The sequence below is a fragment of the Oryzias melastigma genome, linkage group LG12 (genome assembly GCF_002922805.2).
Source record: "Oryzias melastigma strain HK-1 linkage group LG12, ASM292280v2, whole genome shotgun sequence".
In the NCBI taxonomy this organism is placed as follows: domain Eukaryota; kingdom Metazoa; phylum Chordata; class Actinopteri; order Beloniformes; family Adrianichthyidae; genus Oryzias; species Oryzias melastigma.
In genome coordinates this window covers 18,734,410-18,754,909 of record NC_050523.1, presented here as the reverse complement: position 1 = coordinate 18,754,909, position 20,500 = coordinate 18,734,410, and the positions used below count along the sequence as shown (strand labels likewise).

Below are 20,500 nucleotides of genomic sequence, written 5' to 3'. Positions count from 1 at the left end.
GTCTATAACAATTTTGGTGATTTTTTTTCTATGCTACAATTTGTAAGTGGAACAAAAATGTGAAAAAAATTAAACAACACACTCAACTGTTGTCAGCCAAATGGCGAATAAGCTTCTCTGTAGGGTTCATATGTTTGTAAATCTGACTGATGTCAATTCCTCACCAGCCGTGAAACTCACTGATGGGTATGCTGAGGGCGACAGGTCAAAGTGAACACTTAACCGGCATGGACGTGGAGCATTTCAACACAGTCAGGATAGAACTAGTACTTGCACCTTAATAATGACTAAAATGTTGGAATCAGTGACAGCATCACCCTCATGCCACGAGTACTCGAAACTTATCTTTACGAATGATCAAATGATGGCTCCTATCTATGACCATATATGGGTGTTCCAACCCAAATCCTTTAGGTAATGCACCAGCAAAAAAGAAAACAGCATACACTACAGACTTCAACCAAAAAATGTGTGTATAGTCCATTTTTTGTGTCAAGTTTTTTTTTTTTTTCTTTGAAATCTGATTCATTGCATGCTTTTTTGGTTGTCTTTGATGTTGTTAGATTACGTAATGCAGATCAAGAAAGTATAGGTAAGAAAACAAAAACATCCAAAAGAAAACAAAAAATTTTAGGGGGAAAACAGTGAAAAGAAAAGTAAGAATAACAGCAACATTTAACCAAAAAAGAATGCACACAAGAAGGAATAACTACGGTAAGTAGGGGGAATAGAAAGAAGCACTTGGGTGTTTGCTATCTCCTACAGGGACATTTCCTCAGCTGCTGCTCTAATCCTGTGACCATTAGCATTTTCATGAGTCCTGTGTCCGTGGGTTGGTGGGGCATGTCAACGCCTTATTTGGTTCTTTCAGAGCACAAACACACACTCCCTTTCTTTGCAGTTCCCAACCCTCTCTATTTCTCACATACCCATTAGTGTGTGTGTGGTTATGCATCATGCACAGCAATATTACACTCAAAGCAATGCAGCAGAGCACTCCCGGCAGCTCTTCTCTTATCTTTCAAAGTACTTTAACTCCTACTATAGAATGAATTTCTCTTCTTCAGAGCTTTCTGACCTGGCTAATTGGCAACTTTGCTGTTATTATGTGGAATTTCTGCAGCTTAAGTGAACGCGAATTTCAAATTGGGAGATCAGTTAATAAAGTGGAATACGGTGGCCTTGAAGTGCCAAAAAAAATCAGTCAGCAAAAAAACAAGATCACAAGTTTAAAAAGCTAAACTATCAATAACAATAATAAACATTAAATTTTAGATATCAAAACACAATAAAAAAAAATACTTCAGAAAACAAGTTTAAATTGCGTAAATTAAAAGGAAATGTTAAAAGGAAGGTACTATGGGAGACTTTGAACATTTTTACATTTTTATAAATGTCTTTGATGTCCACATATTAATAAAAGTTTTATAATTAGTAAGACGAATTTCTTCACTGTAAAAATTAAAACATTGGATCAATTGACAAAAGTTGTGTAATTTGTTAAATTCACAAATATTATTTTTAATAAAATTAGATTTTTAAGTTGAATAAATCATCAATTCAAATTTTTAAATTGATGAAAAGTAATAATTCTAATTGTAAGAAATTACAGAATTTTTGTTAATTCATGTAATGTTTCAATTTTTACAGTGTGGTATTGCTTCATACTAAACACCATTCTGTTGAAATAATGGACAAATGTCAGGACATTGTCAATGGCTAACAATAAATAAATTTTCCTGTTCCCATAGCAAAAAATAAATAAAATAACTTAAACATATTTATAGAAAACAACAATAATTTCCTGAAATCATAATGAATGATAAAAAAAAGACGAAACCAAAGAACAAAAAGTTTGTCTAACATTTCATTCTGATTTTTGGAAAATTATTTTTGTATTCCGAAATATTTCCTTTTTTAAAATATAAAGGTTTTTTTTTTTTATTATTATTAATTATTGGCTTTCTAATTTTTTTTTTTACATTTATTTGGCTTTTTCTAATTGTCAGAGTGATTTTTAATGAGTTTTGTATCAAGCGATTTGCACTTCAGGGCCACCGTAGCAGAGGACAGAAAAAAATAAAACCTATTTAAAAAAAAATGAAGTAGTCAAAGTATTAAAATAAAACAAAATTTGAAGTAAATTACCAATCAAGTCTTTTTTTTGTTTTTGTTTAAATGGTATTCTGTTTTCTGTGTTGTGCTGTTGGCAGTGGATTAGGTGTGAACTTTGTGGGTTTCACACCAGTAAAAAAAAAAAAACGAGCTGCACATTCTCCAAATCCCTGGATGACAGTTATTTGGCCGTTGCATTTTCAATTTCCTTTGTCTTCCCAGCACCAAGCCTCATTGTGTGTACCACACGACTCCAAAGGGAACTAGAAGTGAATGAAATCAGTCATCTGTGGTAATATAAATGCATTAACATTTCTCAAGTTTTGGCATCCTCAAAGCTTGCTTTGACACACCACATTACAGTCCACCTTCTCTTTGCCAAATACACGTCAGTCTGCACGGAACTGCAATCTCCAGCTTTTTAGAATGGTGCTGCAAACCCTTTACAAAAACACATTATTGTTGTGTAAATGGAATGACACACCTGTGAGAATTTCAAAATGTCACTGTGTTCCCTTTGAACCCCTTGAGCCAAGAGCCTAAATTAAACCATTTAAGTTTTAAGCAAAAAGTAATCTGAAAGCATAATTGCTTCCACCATGTACATGTATCCCCAGCAGTGATTAGCTGGAGCTGTAATTCATTTTCTGCCCACTTTAAACGCTTCAAGACATGACAGAGTGGATTGAAGGGAACAAAAAGCGCCCAGGAAAATAAAATATACAAATAAGATATTTCTTTTACCTATAGAGAACTCTTCAAAGGAAAGCGTGGTGGAAGCTTTTCCCAAAGCGTTGAACGCCGTCACGTTCACTTTGTAAGGAGACGTTGAGAAGACCTCTGGAAACTCAACACGACAGCGATTCTTGTGGACGGGATCTCGGTTCACATCCAGGGTCTTCAGGTTGTGCCTGGAATCAAAAACATAAAGTTATAGAAGGAAACAAACAACTGCACATTTAATTGTACAGGTGAGGAGTCCATCCATCTGGTAACCACAAACTCCACATATTCTAGGGGTGTGTATCTTTCCTTTTCACACGATTCGATACACATCTCAATACATGGTCCTCAAATCAATACATACTAACTTTTTTCAACTAACTTTTTGGCGAAACAATACAGTCCAATTCTTTTACCAAAAACGCTAAAATCTAGATATTTTGGATTCATATGGCATTTAAAGCTATAAATAATAATGGCATGTGACAGAGAAATGAGTTCAGGTATTGACTTGAAATCACATGTACATAAAAAGACAAAGACAGTAGAAAAAAAGCAGAAAGAGAAACCACAGTTAGCCAAAAATAAACTATTTGTGTCTTGATTAGTTTTGTACCTTTTTACCAATATAATCTTGTTTATATCTGTGGTTTTCAAACAATATTGCAGGTGCTTGATCAATTTTCGATCTATGTTTTATATCTCTAACCGATACTGCTGTAACTCCCATTGCCCAATTTTACTTTTGATATGTATCTTTATCATCCCAAACATATTCCAATAAATAAATTCAATAAATTATTGAAGGTTTTTTTTTTAGTAGAGGGTAAATTCCTATCAGCTTTCAAGGTAAAATATCTAACTTAATACCTGATAAAGCATGTAGATACTCCTGGGGTGTAACAGAGAATCAATGAGTCCATTTATATTCCTACAATCCAATCAGATCGATCCGTGTGAGGAAAGTTGTTAATCGAATTGATCTATACTATTATAAAATCATTTCAAAATGAAATAAATTGACTATATCAATATTGGAAAATACCATTTGGATTGAGACATTTATTTTCCTATAACATAAAAACAAGCAAGTATTATCACAGCGTACGACACACGTGTGATGACAGGAAAAAAATGATCAACCATCACTACAGTCCAATGAAAGGACTGTGTCTTTTGCAAAGACATGTGACCATACAGTGTGGTATCATGTTCTAATAGTGTTCCATTTGCATTATCTTGAAAAACAACAGTGGGCTGAATTATGAAATCACAACGTGAGTGAGTTTGCACACGGGAGATTTCGGCGTGGTCAGTTACGGCAAGCATGTGTATTGCTAGAGTGTGGTGTAAGGGCACTGTACACTGGCATCACTTCATTTACAACAATGCCCTGAGTGTGTAACGGGATGCTACCATTCTGTGTTACCATGGCAACACAATGCTTTTGTATTAGCTTCTCTAGCTTCCAATCTCGTGGCAGTGACATTCATTTGTCCTCTGGTTTGACAATGTAAATCCTTGATTCCAGATACTTCACGATACACCTTCCATGACTATATCCATCCATCCATTTTCCTGACCGCTTCTTCCCTTACGGGGTCGCGGGGGTGCCGGAGCCTATCCCGGCTACTGATGGGCGAAGGCGGGGTACACCCTGGACAGGTCGCCAGTCTGTCTCAGGGCCTCAATCACACACATTCACTCCCACATTCACACCTAGGGGCAATTTAGAGTCACCAATTAACCTATGAAGCATGTTTTTGGACGGTGGGAGGAAGCCGGAGTCCCCGGGGAAAACCCACGCATGCACGGGGAGAACATGCAAACTCCACACAGAAAGGTCCCAGCCGGGATTTGAACCGGGGCCTTCTCGCTGTGAGGCGAGAGTGCTAACCACTGCGCCACCGTGCAGCCCTCCATGACTATATGTTCAATTTTAACGACCTCCCCCTAAGGTGGCCGTACAGGCCTCAAGGGAACTCCTCTCTATAACCCTACAGAGGCCCGGACAAACCAAAAACCTGATTGTAATACCAAAGATTACCCCAGATCATTTTCAAGGTTTTCCTTCATAAATCATTGGTTGTTTGGATCAGCAATTTCACTTAAATATATCAATGAAGTTCATGGGATTTACAGAAAGAGTGCAATAATTACTTAAACAAAAGTAGGCAGGTGCATACATTTGGGCACCCTAACAGAAGAATTACATCAATATTTTGCAGATCCTTATTTTGCAGAGAACAACCTCTAAACACTCCTTATAGCTTCCAAAGAAAATGATCAGGGGTGCCCAAACCTTTGCATACGACTGTAAGATACATTTTTTCAGGTCTTTAGTGTAATAGACCCTTTTCTATTAATAGTGAAAGAATACTGTATTGTAACAATTAAATATACTCTTAAGGTGTACAGTGTTCAAAAAGACAATCTGTGAGTACTACAAATTTAAAATACTTGCTGATCCTTATGTATGTTGCACTTTGTGATTATCGCCTGTTTTGCAGAAGTGGCAGTCATTTTTTCATAGTCATACTCACAGCAGTATGTCTACTACAGGATTTAGTGCAATGTACCAAAAAAAGGGGAAAACATATTTATTTTCACATTTTTTAAAATAATTTGCAACGAACAATGAAGCATATAAAAAATCCCTTCATTTACAGCTGGTGAATTTATAGGTAATCACAATGGAATGCTTCAATAATAGAGAAATGCAAAAAGGGCTAATTCAGACAACTGGAAAACTATACACAACAAAAATTAAAACTCTAAGGCAGCGGTCTCAAACTCAATTTACCTTGAGGCCACTGAAGGCAGAATCTGGCATATGAGGTTCCATTTGTGCCAAAAACATGTTTTTGCATCCACTCTCCATATCTTTGTTCTATTGTCTATGTCTGCTGAACATGTATATTGAACATTTGTTCATGTCTATGTACTACTAAGCAATATCTTCTGCGTGTCCTGTGAAAAGACAGGAACCAGCTCCACACACAGCACTGTAATAGTGCCATTCGTACAAAACTCATGGGCCACACCAACAATGAACTTTCATATTAATGCGGGGGCCGCGAAATATCGACTAGGGGGCAGCAAATGCCCCGCTGGACGCCACTTTGAGACCCTGCCTCCAATGATTGGTGCCTCTCTTACTCAAGTTTCCTAAAGTTTTTCAGAAGAAGTCATGACGTTTTGTGATTATCTTCCATCACAATTACAACTAAACTACCTCATTTTACCTAAGTACAACATTTCTTGCCTGCCAATGTCCCTTGTTCAGTTCTGTTTGTTTTCTATGGTTCGTCTAAGTTTGATCACTTTTCAATTGAACTTTTTGAGTTTCTGTCAGCAAGTCTTTCTTCTGCATTTGGAATTGTTGTTGGTTGCAAGCTACTTCATAGTCTAGTAACAAACGAATATTTCTTCTACCATTTATAAAGATTTATACTGGTCTTATACAATAACAACTTTAATGGTAAATGGTATATACTTGTATAGCGCTTTTCTACCTTTCTTGAAGGCCCAAAGCACTTCAGAGTCACAGTCCCATTCACACGCATGTTCACACACTGGTGCGAACCTTCCACCAGAGGCAATTTGGGGTTCAGTGTCTTCCACAAGGACACTTCAACATAGGCGGGCAATGCGGGAATCGAATCCGCAATTTCCCGATCAGGAGTCGACCGCCCAACCACTGCACCGCGAGACTATCGAGAGTCTCGATTCGAGACACAGTTGCACTATTCATCAACTTTGTACAAACAAATTTTTGCCCTTCCACTATGGTCACTTTTCACAGAAACTATATTCACAGATCATTAAAATGCAAATATGATCATAAAAACATACTTACTGTACGTCTACTTCAAAAAAAATGGGGATATGTGTTGTGTGCAGCTCCTGCCAGCTGCAGTAGAAGCCTTTAGGGTAGGTGTTGGAGCGGCAGGTGACTGAGGGTTCAGTAGGTGGTACTGCAGAGAGAAAAAAACAAGAGAACCACATTAGCATTTAAATCTGCTCCATATGTACATAGAATTTGTAGAATATAAAGAGAAAAAATAGTTTAATCCACATAATACTTTTTGAGTTGTAATAACCCAAGCTACTGATATGAGAACCCATCTTAGCTAAACCCAACAGTGTATTTTTTCGTATTCCCACACTTGATATTCCCTGTGGCTGTTTGTTGCAAGACCTCATTGTTGGCAAATAATCAGCAAAAGTATATCTCGACTTCCATTTTTAAAATACTTTTTAATGTAATTTAATTGTAGACACAATTTATTTGGGATTTTTATCTTGGACGAAAATCAAATATTTACCATAAATTAGGAGCAAAATAATTTTATTTTCATCCCCTTTTTGCAGGAATTTAGAAAATGTTAGTTGACAAGACAGTGTAGGTTCCAAAAATATAAAGAAAGGGATGAGTACTTTGTTCAAGTAGGAAGAAGGGCATACAAATAAAGGAATCAGGGAAAAGGAAAGAAGGAAATACAAGTGACAGAGCAGCAAATGCATAAAGGCAGATGGCTTGAAAAAGTCACATGTCACACCAATTCTGGTCCCCACTGAGATTATGGTCTTTTCTTCTTAGTTTGTCATCCATGTGGCTGTCTGCATCTTTCTCATTTGCACTTTGGCTTTGTACTCTTCAACCCCTCTTCTGCATAATAGACAGCGTATGTGCATCACTAAAGCAAGGGCATATTTTATCAATACAATCTTTCCCCCAAACCATCCTCTCTTATTTGATGTGTTCGTTATCACATTACTGCACATTGTCAATATGTGGGACTGAAATATGAATGCCAAATAGCGCTTCCACGACACAAAGTGTTATCTGATAACATCTATATTCAGACAAACAGTTGTTTCATTCACAATAAGCGAGCCAGTATTAAAAAAAAGAAAAAAAAAGAAAAGAGAGTGATGCTTTTCTAGGTCTGCATGCGAGTACAAGAATCTCATCCAAGCAGATTTCTCTCACACGAATAAAAAAGGATAGTGAGTGGCGTCTTTCTTCGGCTGGGTGTGGTAAGTAATAAAGTATTAAAAGAGGTATTTTTTTCTTTCTCTGAGAGATGTGGGCAGAAACTGAATATTTCAAAAACTACTGCAACTCTTTAGAAAGCTCAGTTACTGAAGCTACCTTTGATGGAATGATGCAAGCCAGGATTCAGATTTTGAAATATTAATGTGTACGGTTAAAACTGGCGATGAAACACTTTTGCGTCTTTAATCAATCACAAACTTGAGGAATACAGGTCAAAATGTCTTATAAAGCAAACTCAGAGAACGAAAGGCTACACTTGTCTAAACATCTTCTAAAAAATACATAAAGACAGAAGTAAGAAGTAAGACAGAGTTAAGCCAAAAAAGAAAAAGCTTTAGCTAGCTAAAACTGACAACTTGGCATTGTTTTAAATTAGCTGTGTATTACCATATTTTCCACACTTTAAGGTGCACCGTCAAGGATTGGTCTATTTTCAACTCATGTCATAAATTAAGTCAATTAAGTGAGAGAAAAGTCTGAAATTAGTTTGTCAGTGAGTCAAACGTGATTTTACAGTAACGCTAAATATTAGCCACCTAGTGCTAGCGTATTTCAAGAACCCATAACTCCCAACCTTGTTTTCGGTATATAAAAAACCCGATTGATACAACTAAACACTCTGACACTGATCACTCTCAACGTTGTTGGTAACAAATAAAAAAATAACACTGTTTGATACCGCTACATGTTATTCACGTTAGAAGCGTTAGCGGAATTAGCATCCTAAGAATACCTTAAACTTCCAACCTTGTTTGCGGTATGTTTGATACGCAAGGAGGAGCTTCTCATATACAGTCAACGGCGGTTCCACAAGAACCAACAATGCACTTTTTCAAATGTGTGAAACAGTGTGACTTCCAACCAACTTGTTTAATGAGTTTGGTTTCACAATCAACACCATTTCATTTAAAGCAATCTCATTATTTTCTGTAAGCAGCCCCGTCAGGTTTTACTTGCTGGTACGCATACACACAACCCGCTAGAAAGAGCCATGCTTGATTGGCTGCTACGGGGTCATCCCACTGTCACGCACAATCAGATGTGTTTAAGCAGTCGCCACGGCAACTTATTAGCCTGTCAATACGGTCTAATGATGAGGTGCCAGGGAGGACATCCAATCAAACTCAATTAATTGCAGAGACTAATTGGGGCCATCTCAATCAATTGGCTCCTCATCTGAGAGCTTCAGTCAAAGTCACACAAAACAACTTCCCACACAAGGGTGTAGTCTCCCGCGCAGGCAGTGCCAGAAGGTACAAACACACACTGACACTGTGGGCTCCGGAGGTTCAAGTCATATGAAGTCTGTGTTGGAGAAAATGAGAGCAGGTAAGTGAAGTAAAGCTGCACTGTGCTCCTATCAGTTTATTTGATGCATTTATTCCTTTAAATCGCAGTTTCAGCAATGAGCTCCAGCAAAATACAACTACTGCATGTTAAAGAGCAGCTTACAGCGATACTGCCTGTTATGATGGAGGATGTTTTACTAAATGACTCCAAAGCAGGAGAGCTCAAGGAGACAGATATCGACAACTTTCATTCTACTGTCCCCTCCAGAAGCAAGGACAGATTTGAGGCTAAGATGACTAAACTGATTTGTTAAGACATTTCTCGACATGCAGCCGCGCTGATTGGAGTCTGGCTTGAAGAGGCTTTCAGGACGGCAAAGGAGTGATGAAACGATACAGTCAAATGTGGGTTTCGTCAGGGACAGGAAAGTCTTGGGAAGGTGATAGGAAAGGTGACAAATGAAAGAGAATAAACCACAACAGCATACTGGCATAGGATTTTAGTCTCATGTACTGAGACCTGCCACCGTTTGAGTCAGACAAATCATAATATCAAAGTAAAAATAGACTGATAGGCTGGATATAGGCTTGGACAACGTTAGCAAAATGCGAGAACTGCCCCTCCAAATGTCCACAGAAATCAACAGTTCAACAAAAAAAGTAAAAGTGAAGAATTGGACAAATGAAAAGACAAACAAATTTATGGAAAAGATAAATGCAGCCTCAACATGGCACAGATCAGTGTCCTGCTTGTGCCTGTCCCAAGCCTGGTAAATCCAGAGGGTAGTGTTTAGGGCGGGGTTAATGAAGTAGTAATAGATTAATAATCGATCCATAAAAGTTGGGATCGATCTGACGTATTATGCTAATGTCTGCTAGCTTGATGCTAATGTATAATGGGATTTCCCATAGGACGGTTAATGCTAACGCTCAGTCCACCTAAGCGTACATTTGCCGACTAAATGTTTTATTTGCTCACAGGCATGGATTTCTAAACTATTTTAAAGAAATATTTTTTAAAGTAACCATTTGTGGTCTAAAACATCGTTTTTTTACTCATACTTTCTTCTTCTTCTGCAATAAGGTGAAATGCTGTAGCGCAATCACCACCTAGTGGCCAAACTGAAACGCCCTCCAGGAGAGGCAGAACAATTGTTGGAGCTTCTCTGTTTGAGAATCTATATAACACTGTATGCTATAAACAATCAACTAGTTTATTAATACATGTTACAGTGTGTGAACTATTAGATTAATGTGAATATATTCAAAATATATATATACATTATTAATGTATTTCAAACTCAAAATTTAATTGAAGGACTGAAAGAATAAAAAAAAAAAGAAATCAGAGTTTAATAAATCCAGGCTATGATAAAACAAATCGATTCTGAAAATTATTGTTGATAGTGATATTTAGAGGAGCATTCTACATAAAACATATGAGACAGATCAATTTAATCAAAAGAGAACAACATGAAGTGATATGATGATTGCTCGGAAGGATAGGACACCCCAAACTTTCAGCACACCCAAACTCTCCCCCCACTTACCCCCTATGCTGGGGCTGGCTAAATCAGGTCCTGCTTTTAAGTAACACATAATTCTCTCCTACGAATGAAAAGCAACACAGGAAGTATAAATATTAATGTGATTGGAACAATAACCCTAATTAAAATTACACTATGCTAGCTACACCGCGACATGTTATTTGAGTCAATGGCACACAGGACGCTGCTCATGAATAAATGTTATTTGAATTAGCCTGCTTTCATCATCTGCTTTAAATCATTGTATCAAATGGGAATTTGAAGATGCACTTTGTTTGATTCATGAAACATACACCTGTACGCACGCACACAGGCGCACGCACAAGGGGGGTTACTTTTAAGTGCTAATAGGCAACACACTGTGGCCTTTAAATGGTAATGAGAGCAGGGAAATAAATAAACAAATAATAGAGCAGGCTGAGTAAAAACACATGGGTGCAAATTTCTGATACCCCCAAAAAAGGCCTCGTAAACAAATTTTATTTAAAAAAAAACAACATATACTGTATATATATATATATATATATATATATATATTTCCTTTCTTTAGACTCAGTTCTTGCAGTGTATATACACTATAAAAAATTGTCCCTCAAAATGAGTAAAAAAAATCTCAAAATCTGAAAGATTTTCTTTAAATAAACAAAACAAAACAAAAAAGAAATGTTCTTAAAGCAAGATTATTATTCTCTTGGTAAACTTTCTTGGTTAAAGTATTTTTCTATTAAGAAAACTTTATTGATACATGTATTTTCTTGTAATACAGAAAAAAAGGCAGATTTCTTGAAAAAAATGTCTTTTTTACTTTCTTCAATTATTGTCAGTGTATGTACACTGTAAGAATTAGACCTTTAAACATGCCAAAAATTCATAAAAAAATGAAAACATTTTCTTTAAAACAAGCAATTGCAGATATAGTGTCAAAAATTGTCTTACCAAAAATTATTATTTTAAGAAAAAAAATGTAGTCATTAAGACATGACTAAAATTATTATTCTGCTGAAAAAAGCTTTCTTGGTTAAAGCCTTTTTCTACAAAAAAAACAAAATCTTAATAAGATTATGTTAAGATTTTCTTTTTGTAGTCTATATATACTGTAAAAGCTGACCCCTTAAAATAATTTAAAAAATCATAAAAAAAATCAAAAAATCATTTGAAAAATGGTCTTTAAATATTCTAAAAAGAAATCCAGATTGAGTAAGAAAAAACGTAACAAAGATCTAATCAATAAGACAAGCTTTCTCAATATAAGAATATTTTTCTATTAAAAAATCATATTAAGATTAATTTTTCTTGCAATACAGCAAAAATTGCATTTTTTTCTGATTTTTTTTTCTTTCCTTAATATTCCATCTTTGCACTGTAAAAAGGGGCCCCTAGAAAATAAGTCAAATTCTCAAAATGTGAATGTTTTTCTTTCAATAAGCAAAATAAGTCTTGTCGTTAAAACTTTTTTCTGAATCTAAAGATTATTTTACTTTTGATAAACTTCATTAAATATTTATATTTTTTTATTGAAAAACTTTCTGAGAAGTTTATTTTTTTGCAAGATGGAAAATAAGAAAATTTTTCTAGAAAATGGAGTGTTCTTCCTTTCTGAAGATTCTGTATTTGCAGTGTATATACACTGTAAAAACTTTTCTATAACTGTCTGCTCAACCAAAAAGTGGAGCACATTTAGAAAACACATTTAAAAAAACAAACAAAAAAAAAGAAAAACATTGATTGTGTGTTTTTACTCCTCCAAGGCAATAAGCAGCAAGGAAAAAAACATTTTTTTATTGATTATGTCTTGGTTGGGTAAAGGAATAAAAATAAGTCAAAAACTTTCCAAAATTTCAAATAAATTCTTACAACCACCAAACAAATTTACTAGCAAAAAATGTCTTATCAAGTATTTTTATTTTAAGAAAAACAATTCTAGTTACTAGGACATTTTTTTAAACTAATTAAAATTTGGTAATGACTAACTTTATTAATACAACTATTGTTATTATTATAATTTGTTTTTTTTTTTTTTCATTTTTTTCTTGAAACAACCGTCTTTTTACCTTCTTAAGATCCATTTTTGCCGTGTAGGAATCCCACTTATTTAAAACTCTATTTGTTGTTAACATAAAGCATATCCATGCCTAAGAAAATAACAGAAAGTTATTTTTTTACACCTTATATTTAGCTGTCAGACATAAAACGTCACTTTTTTAAAGTTTTATGTGATTGTCACTGGAATTTTAGTCAAAGCCAATTTCATTTTTACTGTTCCAAAATAGAAGAAACATCTGAAGATTTCATTGATTTTGACGTGATATTCTTGTCAGCCACCAGCTGGGTGTAAAAGGCAGAAAAGAGAGAACGGAGACAAATCAACAAATCCACATTACCTCATGCAGATCGAAAATCAAGTCACGTCACCTAACTGTTTTGTATTTGTTCACAGCATGAGGACTTATGGAGGTTTATAGGAAGATAAGACCAGCGATTATAGTATGACAAATGTTGCTTCTTTCTTTCTGGTTCAGTAAAAGCAACAGCTTTGACAAAAGCAGGCACGCCAAACAACAAATCACTAAAATGAGCTGTGCTGCATCCAACCAACCAATCAAACTCCACTTGTATCTGTGTAAAACTGTGCGATCAAAGTCAGTGTGTAATTAGCCCCGGAGCAAAGCATCTTTTTCCAGACACACTGTTACAATAAAAACACAGATTTTTTAATCTGCCTTTTCTTCTTCTTCTAAATCTGTGACAGAACATTTCTGCATTTCTGAAAACAAAAACAAAAAAAAAGCCTTTGTCAAGGAGGGCACATCTAATCATACACATACACAGACTCACAAATATGACAAGGCACAATTACATCCAGTAGTCTGGTTGCTAGGCTGCAGACACTGTAGTAATTGCTATTTGGATGTTCTGGTCGCCTCCCTGTTGCTTTGTGTTGGAGGATGTGTGGATGTGAATGTGTGCACATATCTGTGTGCTGGAAATGTGTGTGCACTCAGTTATTTCGCCAACCGTAAATAAAAAAAAAAAAAAAAAAACTTTTTCTCTTTTTAAAATGTTTTCGTCAACCATCAGGCATCGCTAGTTGCACCAAATTATAACCACACATAACAGGTTTGCCATCATAAAACCAGTTTGGAAGACTAGAAATTTGGAAAAACATATTAGTCAGTTGGTCCTATTTTGTTTGTATGCACATCTTTTTAGTTTTCCACACAGAAAATGATTTGTGAAAGGCATAACTGCTTTATACAGCTCCCTGAGATAGGGGTCTCAGAATAAAACATGTTAGGAATGGTTGTATAGTTTTGAGACACTTATTAAGAAGTTTTTGGAATATCAAGTGTCAAAAGTAGCCTGACAGTATAGTCCAAATGTGCTTGCAAGACTGATCAAAGAAGCAGAATGAGCAGGTGGATAAATCTGACTTCATGTACAGACTAATTTGAACTGAAAATGACACACAAGCACATCAAACCCTTCTTTCTACTTGTTGCTTTTTTCTCCTTGAACTCTTTTTAGAAGTGGGTGGATGTGTAGGGGGGTGCACACATACTCACACTGGCATTTAAGGAATGTTTCTAAGCCAATTGGAAACAGCCGTGTGAGAGATGAATGAATGAAAAGAGGACGAATACCTTATGAGAGCATCAGGAGTCGATAGAAGAGGAGGGAACAAAGGCGTCAATGCGGGCCCCGATAGAGCAGGTCAACTACCTGTTAAATTATGCTCTTCTGTTCATTTAAATTTCCCTGCTTTATCATTTTGTCCTGTCCCCGCGGGACTAATTAGATCCACGCGAACAACCAAGATAAAAAGCCGTAACAAAGCAGAATTATCTTCTCAAAGGACAGAGGGAAGAAGACAGTAAGGGACGAGTTGCTGAAAGGTTAACGCTGACCTCTGCAGCTTTGAGGGCCACTCGCCGAAAAAAAAAAAAAAAAGCACCAGCATATGTTTGAACACTTAGATCACTCTGCCTCCAGTCCATGTCCAAACACAGTTAACCACCGGACATCATAAATTTGGCTCCAAAACGGAGAAGTAACATGTTTCCTCTCACAGGAAAAAAAGTTAAAAGCAGCTTTGCACACAAAAACAAACGCTTTGCTTGACATCTCACTGACTTTTCAGCAGTTTTCCACTTCAAGGGAAACCTCTAATGTTGTTGATGGTAACAGCAAGTCCGGTGACATAACTCAAATGATTAACAGAGGACCAATGAATTCAGAGCTGATGTGAAAAAAGAGTTTCCTCTAAAACAAACAATTATGACCAACTGCTTAGACCTCTGAATACATTTTTTTTAACTTCACTTGTCCCCTGCAGTCTGTTTCTATTTATTAATCTCTCTTTTCTTCTTTACTTCCTTATTTTATTGTGTCTGTTGGACAACTCTTTTTGACTGGACTCTCATAATATATTTCATTTAAGAAAGAACGGCTTCATGTTAAAAAAAACTGTAAAACATTTATCTTTTTTTTTCAATACAACTTAATTAATTTCATTCTCAGCTATTCAAGAAGTGTTGCAATGATTACTAGGAAAGACTGAAGCAGCTGTTCTGACCCAAAACCCAGGTTACTATGGCATCAAAGTTAGGATGACTAATCAGTAAGACCATAAGTAGATATTAGTATCAACCTGCTTTGTTTGCATCAGGCTTAGAAATGTGTGTTCAGCGACCGTTTTCAATAAAAAGTCGAAGTACATTTGCATAAATCAAATCAACTTTATTTATAAAGCACAGCTAAACTGCTACAAAGCACGGTACAATTAAACACCAAGAACACTAATTGATAAAAAACCTATTAAAATAGTTAAAACCAAGACAGTTCAAACAGTAACAGACTTAACATCGTGAGACAGGAAGAATCTGCTCTGACAGCACCGCCCCCAGTCTAACACCAACACTCAATTTCTCCACTGAGCTAGCGGTGATCAACAAAAAAAAAATTTCATTTTAGATGAACAATACCGTATATTTCCCAATTGTTTCCTGTCTTCAATAAATTCCAGCTCAAACTGGTGTTCTTTACTTTAAACGTGGGGCTCCATTAAGACTACCCCACAGTGAACCAGCGTAGCGATGGTCGGGGCTACTCAAGGCAGATATGTGGTATGTGCATCCACCTTTGAAAAAATGTGGATGCTGTTTATTTATTTGGGATAAAACAAAGAAAGAATAGCTCTAGGATGACATCATGAAATGGGCAGCAGTCACACACAGGGGCAGGCGGAGCCTCATGAATCAAGTTGTTTTACTTCGGGGTAGGAAAAAACTCGAGAAAATAACTATTGTTTCATACATATGTTGTGTTTTTTTACCATTCCAAAGGTAATATATGATCATATATTTGTATATAGTTCACTCTGAAAGACTTAAGAAAATCACGATATGGCCCCTTTAAGCTTAGCTTTAACAAAGGATGGAGAGGTTTCATCCTGAGTGTTCAAAGGTGGAGCGTTCCACAGCTTCGGTGCATAGATTGAAAAGGCTCAATCCCCTCTACACTTACCCTGAGACGTCGGTACCTCCAGGAGAGGTAAAGGACATTACGTCTGCATTTCATTCCTCCGTATTCGGGAATTCGGCATACTTGTGGGTGTCATTCGTCCCTAACCTTCCCCAACACAGGGCGAATACTGTAACTGCATTTTAAGCACATTTTTTGTAAAAAGGAATATGATGTACATTGTTCCCCCGCTTATTCACGTTTCTTTATTTGTGGTTTCATGAATTCGCAGAATATTTTGTCAGAAGCGGCTCGAAAATATCCTGATAATCGCGAAGGATAATTATCATCCAGAGCAGGTGATTATTGTGGATAAAACTGGCAAATTCTAGATAGAGATGCCCTCTTGCACTTAACATATGAAGGAGGAAGCACACGCCTTTTTTAAGGCACAGAGAGACAGAGTGACAGTCCTCATGTAAAGTATGCAACCAATTGTTCTGGATTATAAAAAACCTCCATGTTGAGCAGTACCCCAATGATCTCTAATAAATCTTTACAAAGCATGATCAGAAGTGTTTTTGGGGAGTATGGATCGATAACGGACATTCTTAGGCTGTGGGGGGTGGGGTTGAAATGGAGACTGGGGGTTCTTGGTGTTACTTCGGATTCGCGGAGGTCTCTAGTACCCCCGTGAATAAGGGGGTTACTCTGAACGCATATAAAAATATAAGAAATCAATTCTTGATTTTACTTTCTATGTTTAGATAACTTCAAATTGTGGTCCTAAAGTCAAAGCAAAACTTTCTTGAAACCTATTTTTATTTGGATGAAGAAGGAAACAGCTTATTCATGTTTTGCACCACTGAAGCCGAGCAAAAATAAGCACTCAATTGTGGCTAACCTACCAACTTAGAAATGAGTAGAACGGTGAGTCAGGCAATAGCCAGGAAGTGGTTGATCTATATCTATATTTAACCCTCTTGAATAAACCTTTTCATACAATTACCAAATTTAGCCCCCGTTCCACTTTATATTTGAGGAAATATCAAGAATAGAAAACAAATGTAGATCTTGGTCAAAAGCAAAGTTGACTAAAATAGAGAAAGAGGTGGAAACAATGAAAGAAGACTAATAAGACCAAGAAATGCTTCTATTTGACCCCGTAAGCATACCGTACATGTCTTTAAAGGTAAAACTTTATGTTTCCGTGGCAATAATAGCCTAAGGTTGCATGGCCGTCTCTCTGCCGCTGCGTCCGTGACTGACAGGCTAGAATTGACCGGTCAGAGGTGTCAGTCAGTTAGCAGTCAGCCAACTGCCATCCCTCAACGGGGAGTCAGAGATGAGAAAGGCAGGTACCGCACAGGTTTCTGACGTCTGATTCCGAAGCTGCTGACTCCTTTAAATTCAGTTGTCACATTCGGAGCTAGAAAGACGGACACACAGAGAGACTCTCAAAGTGTCTGGCCTGTAAAGCTCGGGGCCATCATTGAAAATTCAGCCAGATGCTTGGCGCAGGAGGATCCGGAGCTGTCTTTTTGCATCCTGTGTTCTCTTTATTGGAGCTATGAAAGGTGTCACGTTACTGCTGAGGATCCCCCCGCCCCTAAAAAAAGTCTTTAGATGCACTAGAGAACTGAAAGGAACAGCAAACAGGCAGACAGCGCCTGAAAACAGAAGAGGGTATTTACAGCACACACACCAGACAAACAAGGAAAAGGAGATGACAGGGAGCAGGTTTTTACAGGCTGACAGTGGGGCCCAAGTGCTTGATTCTTGGTAAAACTGTAACACCATTCTGAGGGAGAACATCCAAGGACACGTTGTTTCAATCCGGTCGTCTTTGAAGCAGCTGTGCAATAGCCGATTAAACCCAAAATCCCTGTCTGCCAAGCTGGAAGATCCCTCAACTTGTTGTTAAAGGTGGAAAAACTCCACAAAAGACCTGAATAACCTGTTGTATCTACTACATCTCTCAGTTATGCCTTAGTCATAGACAGGGGTTGACTGGTATGGGTGTTGCTTGTTCTTGGTTTGGTCCGGGCCTGTAGAGGGTCGTAGAGAGTAAGGATAGCATCTTAAAGGGAGGGTCTTAAGCTGCATTCACGCCGAACATGATTCATGCGCCAGAGGTGGCCAGTTTCAATGTTAAGTCAGTGAAACAGAAGCGACAAGAGGCAATCTAAAGTCCTGCGGTGTAATCTAAGCAAAGGGCGTGGCACGAAGGTCTGCCAGCAGCTCAATTTGAGCGACAAACCATGAATTGGGCGGCACGGTCAAAATTTAAATATCTGAAGTATGACAGGTCACAGCATCACATTTGGCAATCAGGAACTCAGCTTTGCGCCCATGATGTTTTCAGTGACTCAATCGGTGGGTAAAATACTAATCTAAAGCGAGCGTTTCTGTCCAGAACTTCAATCTTATTCCTTAACCCATTGGAGCTGCAGGTTTGCTCATCCGGGGCGAAGGCGGAAAACACTCCGGACAGATCGCCGGCTTTTTCTTCTGCAAGAACCAGCGGAGCTCACTCGCTTGAAATGCCGCAGACAGAGAGCCGCTGTAGGGTGCAGAGGCTGCCGCCCCTGCCTCATCGAGGCATTAAAAAAAGATTGCCTAATTCTATTTTTTCCCTCTCAGGTTAATACGAGACCGTCAGCCTTGCAAGCTCAGCAACAGAGACACAGAAACACAGCGGAAGCGGCTGTTATACAGACACAGCCCCCTGTACCGGGAAAATCTTTTAATTACAGTCGTATAACCCCAAACATGGAGACATGATTACCAATGTTTTTGTAGAGCTCTTCACAATAAATACACCTTAATTATTTCTCAGCTTCATTTGTGTCTTCCATATATTGTAAGTGAGATATCCACAGACATCGTTTCCTTTTAGCGATCATTCTAAATGCATTAGCTGGTAGCTCCTACCACACGTGGCCGCGGGGTCAAGCCCAGGAACATATTTTTGGACAGGTGATGACCAGCCAATTCTTCACACAGCAAAAGAGGGGTGGGGCATGCAGGGGTGGGGCCCGGTGTATTCACACCGGACTCGATTTGCGTGTCAATTTGCACATCAAATTTACTTCTTGACTCCTGCCTTGACGCCCCAGTCTCATGTGGGAGGAGCTTCCATTACCTGCAACATGCCCGTAGAAAAAATGTGCATGAACATTTACGGGTTCATTGAGCAGTTTCCACCTTTAAATTTTTGTGCAGATCCCTGCGTGACTCGTTCAGGTTTGACCATTTTTCACCCACAGACAGCCAGTATCCGCCTACAAGGGCCGTTGTGACAACGGCATCAACTGGCACAATGACTAGATGTAAATTGTAAAGATCCTCCAGGGAACTTTTTGCAAAAAATTACCAAGTTTTGAAGTCTGTAGCTTTATTTCCATTTTCTTCACCACCTCTCCCTCAACCGTTTACTGTAAGTGAGAACCTGACCAAGAGAGTATGACATCACCCAAAATGGTTCACTTTCGGCTCCAATGAAATAAGTCAATTCAGTTGCCATTTTTTTGTAGTATGGACATCGCCATATTGGAACCAGAAATTGTCAGTAAGCAGTGATTGGTCCAAGTCAGTCTTAGTCATCATTTCTATGGCAACCACTCTCACCAATAGGAATTAGCTTGTTTTAAGTCCACACCCCCACCACTGGAAATGTGTCAATGGAACGTTTGGAACGTTGGATATGAGACCACATACTTCTACTGAGGCATGTGATTGGTCAGTTTATAACTTGAATTATTGTTTTTTGTTTTTAATTGGATTATTAAGAAGAATTTAGAAAAGGCAGGAGACCAAGAATGGTTACTCTGACAAATAGAATAACTGAGTAAAAGTTGTTTATTTCTTAATAGAAGTCTGTGGTATTTTGGCTTCTTGGAGCCAGCAGTATTTCTTACTTAAAATGTCAGGAGTCACTCAGTCCAGTTGAATGGAACCAGGGACAAATACAGACTGGTGGGACTTTTGAACAAAATGAGCAAAAAGAAGTTTCATTACACGACTTCTTTTTTGGTTACTTAACTTTGAGAGCTCATTGCAAAAAACCCTTAACATCTAATGGGAAGGACGCATTTCATATTGATCTTTCACAGATGACAAAATTCCTTCTGACCTTTCTCTGCAACAGTTGTTAGATCCACTTCAGCTCAGACAAGAAGGGCCCAGTCTCTAAACATCTTGTCAATAAAGAACAGGCTTCACAGTAAAAAAAAGAAAGAAAGAAAGGAAAGTAAGTGTGAGAAACTTTACATCAGTTAAAGCAGGAACAGGCAGGGAGGACA

The 20,500-nt window shown here is 37.5% G+C and overlaps 1 protein-coding gene across 2 annotated transcripts in view; it reads right to left on the bottom strand.

Moving 5' to 3' along the window:
• The window catches only part of cntfr (ciliary neurotrophic factor receptor), a 288,320-nt gene that overhangs the window by 51,524 nt on the left and 216,296 nt on the right, over positions 1–20,500 (bottom strand). For both annotated transcript variants that reach the window (XM_024257707.2, XM_024257708.2), the window contains 2 exons: positions 6,698–6,815; positions 2,860–3,026 (listed from right to left, as the gene is read on the bottom strand). In XM_024257707.2, the coding sequence (XP_024113475.1) occupies positions 2,860–3,026; positions 6,698–6,815 (285 nt within the window). The remainder of the gene's footprint in view (positions 1–2,859; positions 3,027–6,697; positions 6,816–20,500) is intronic.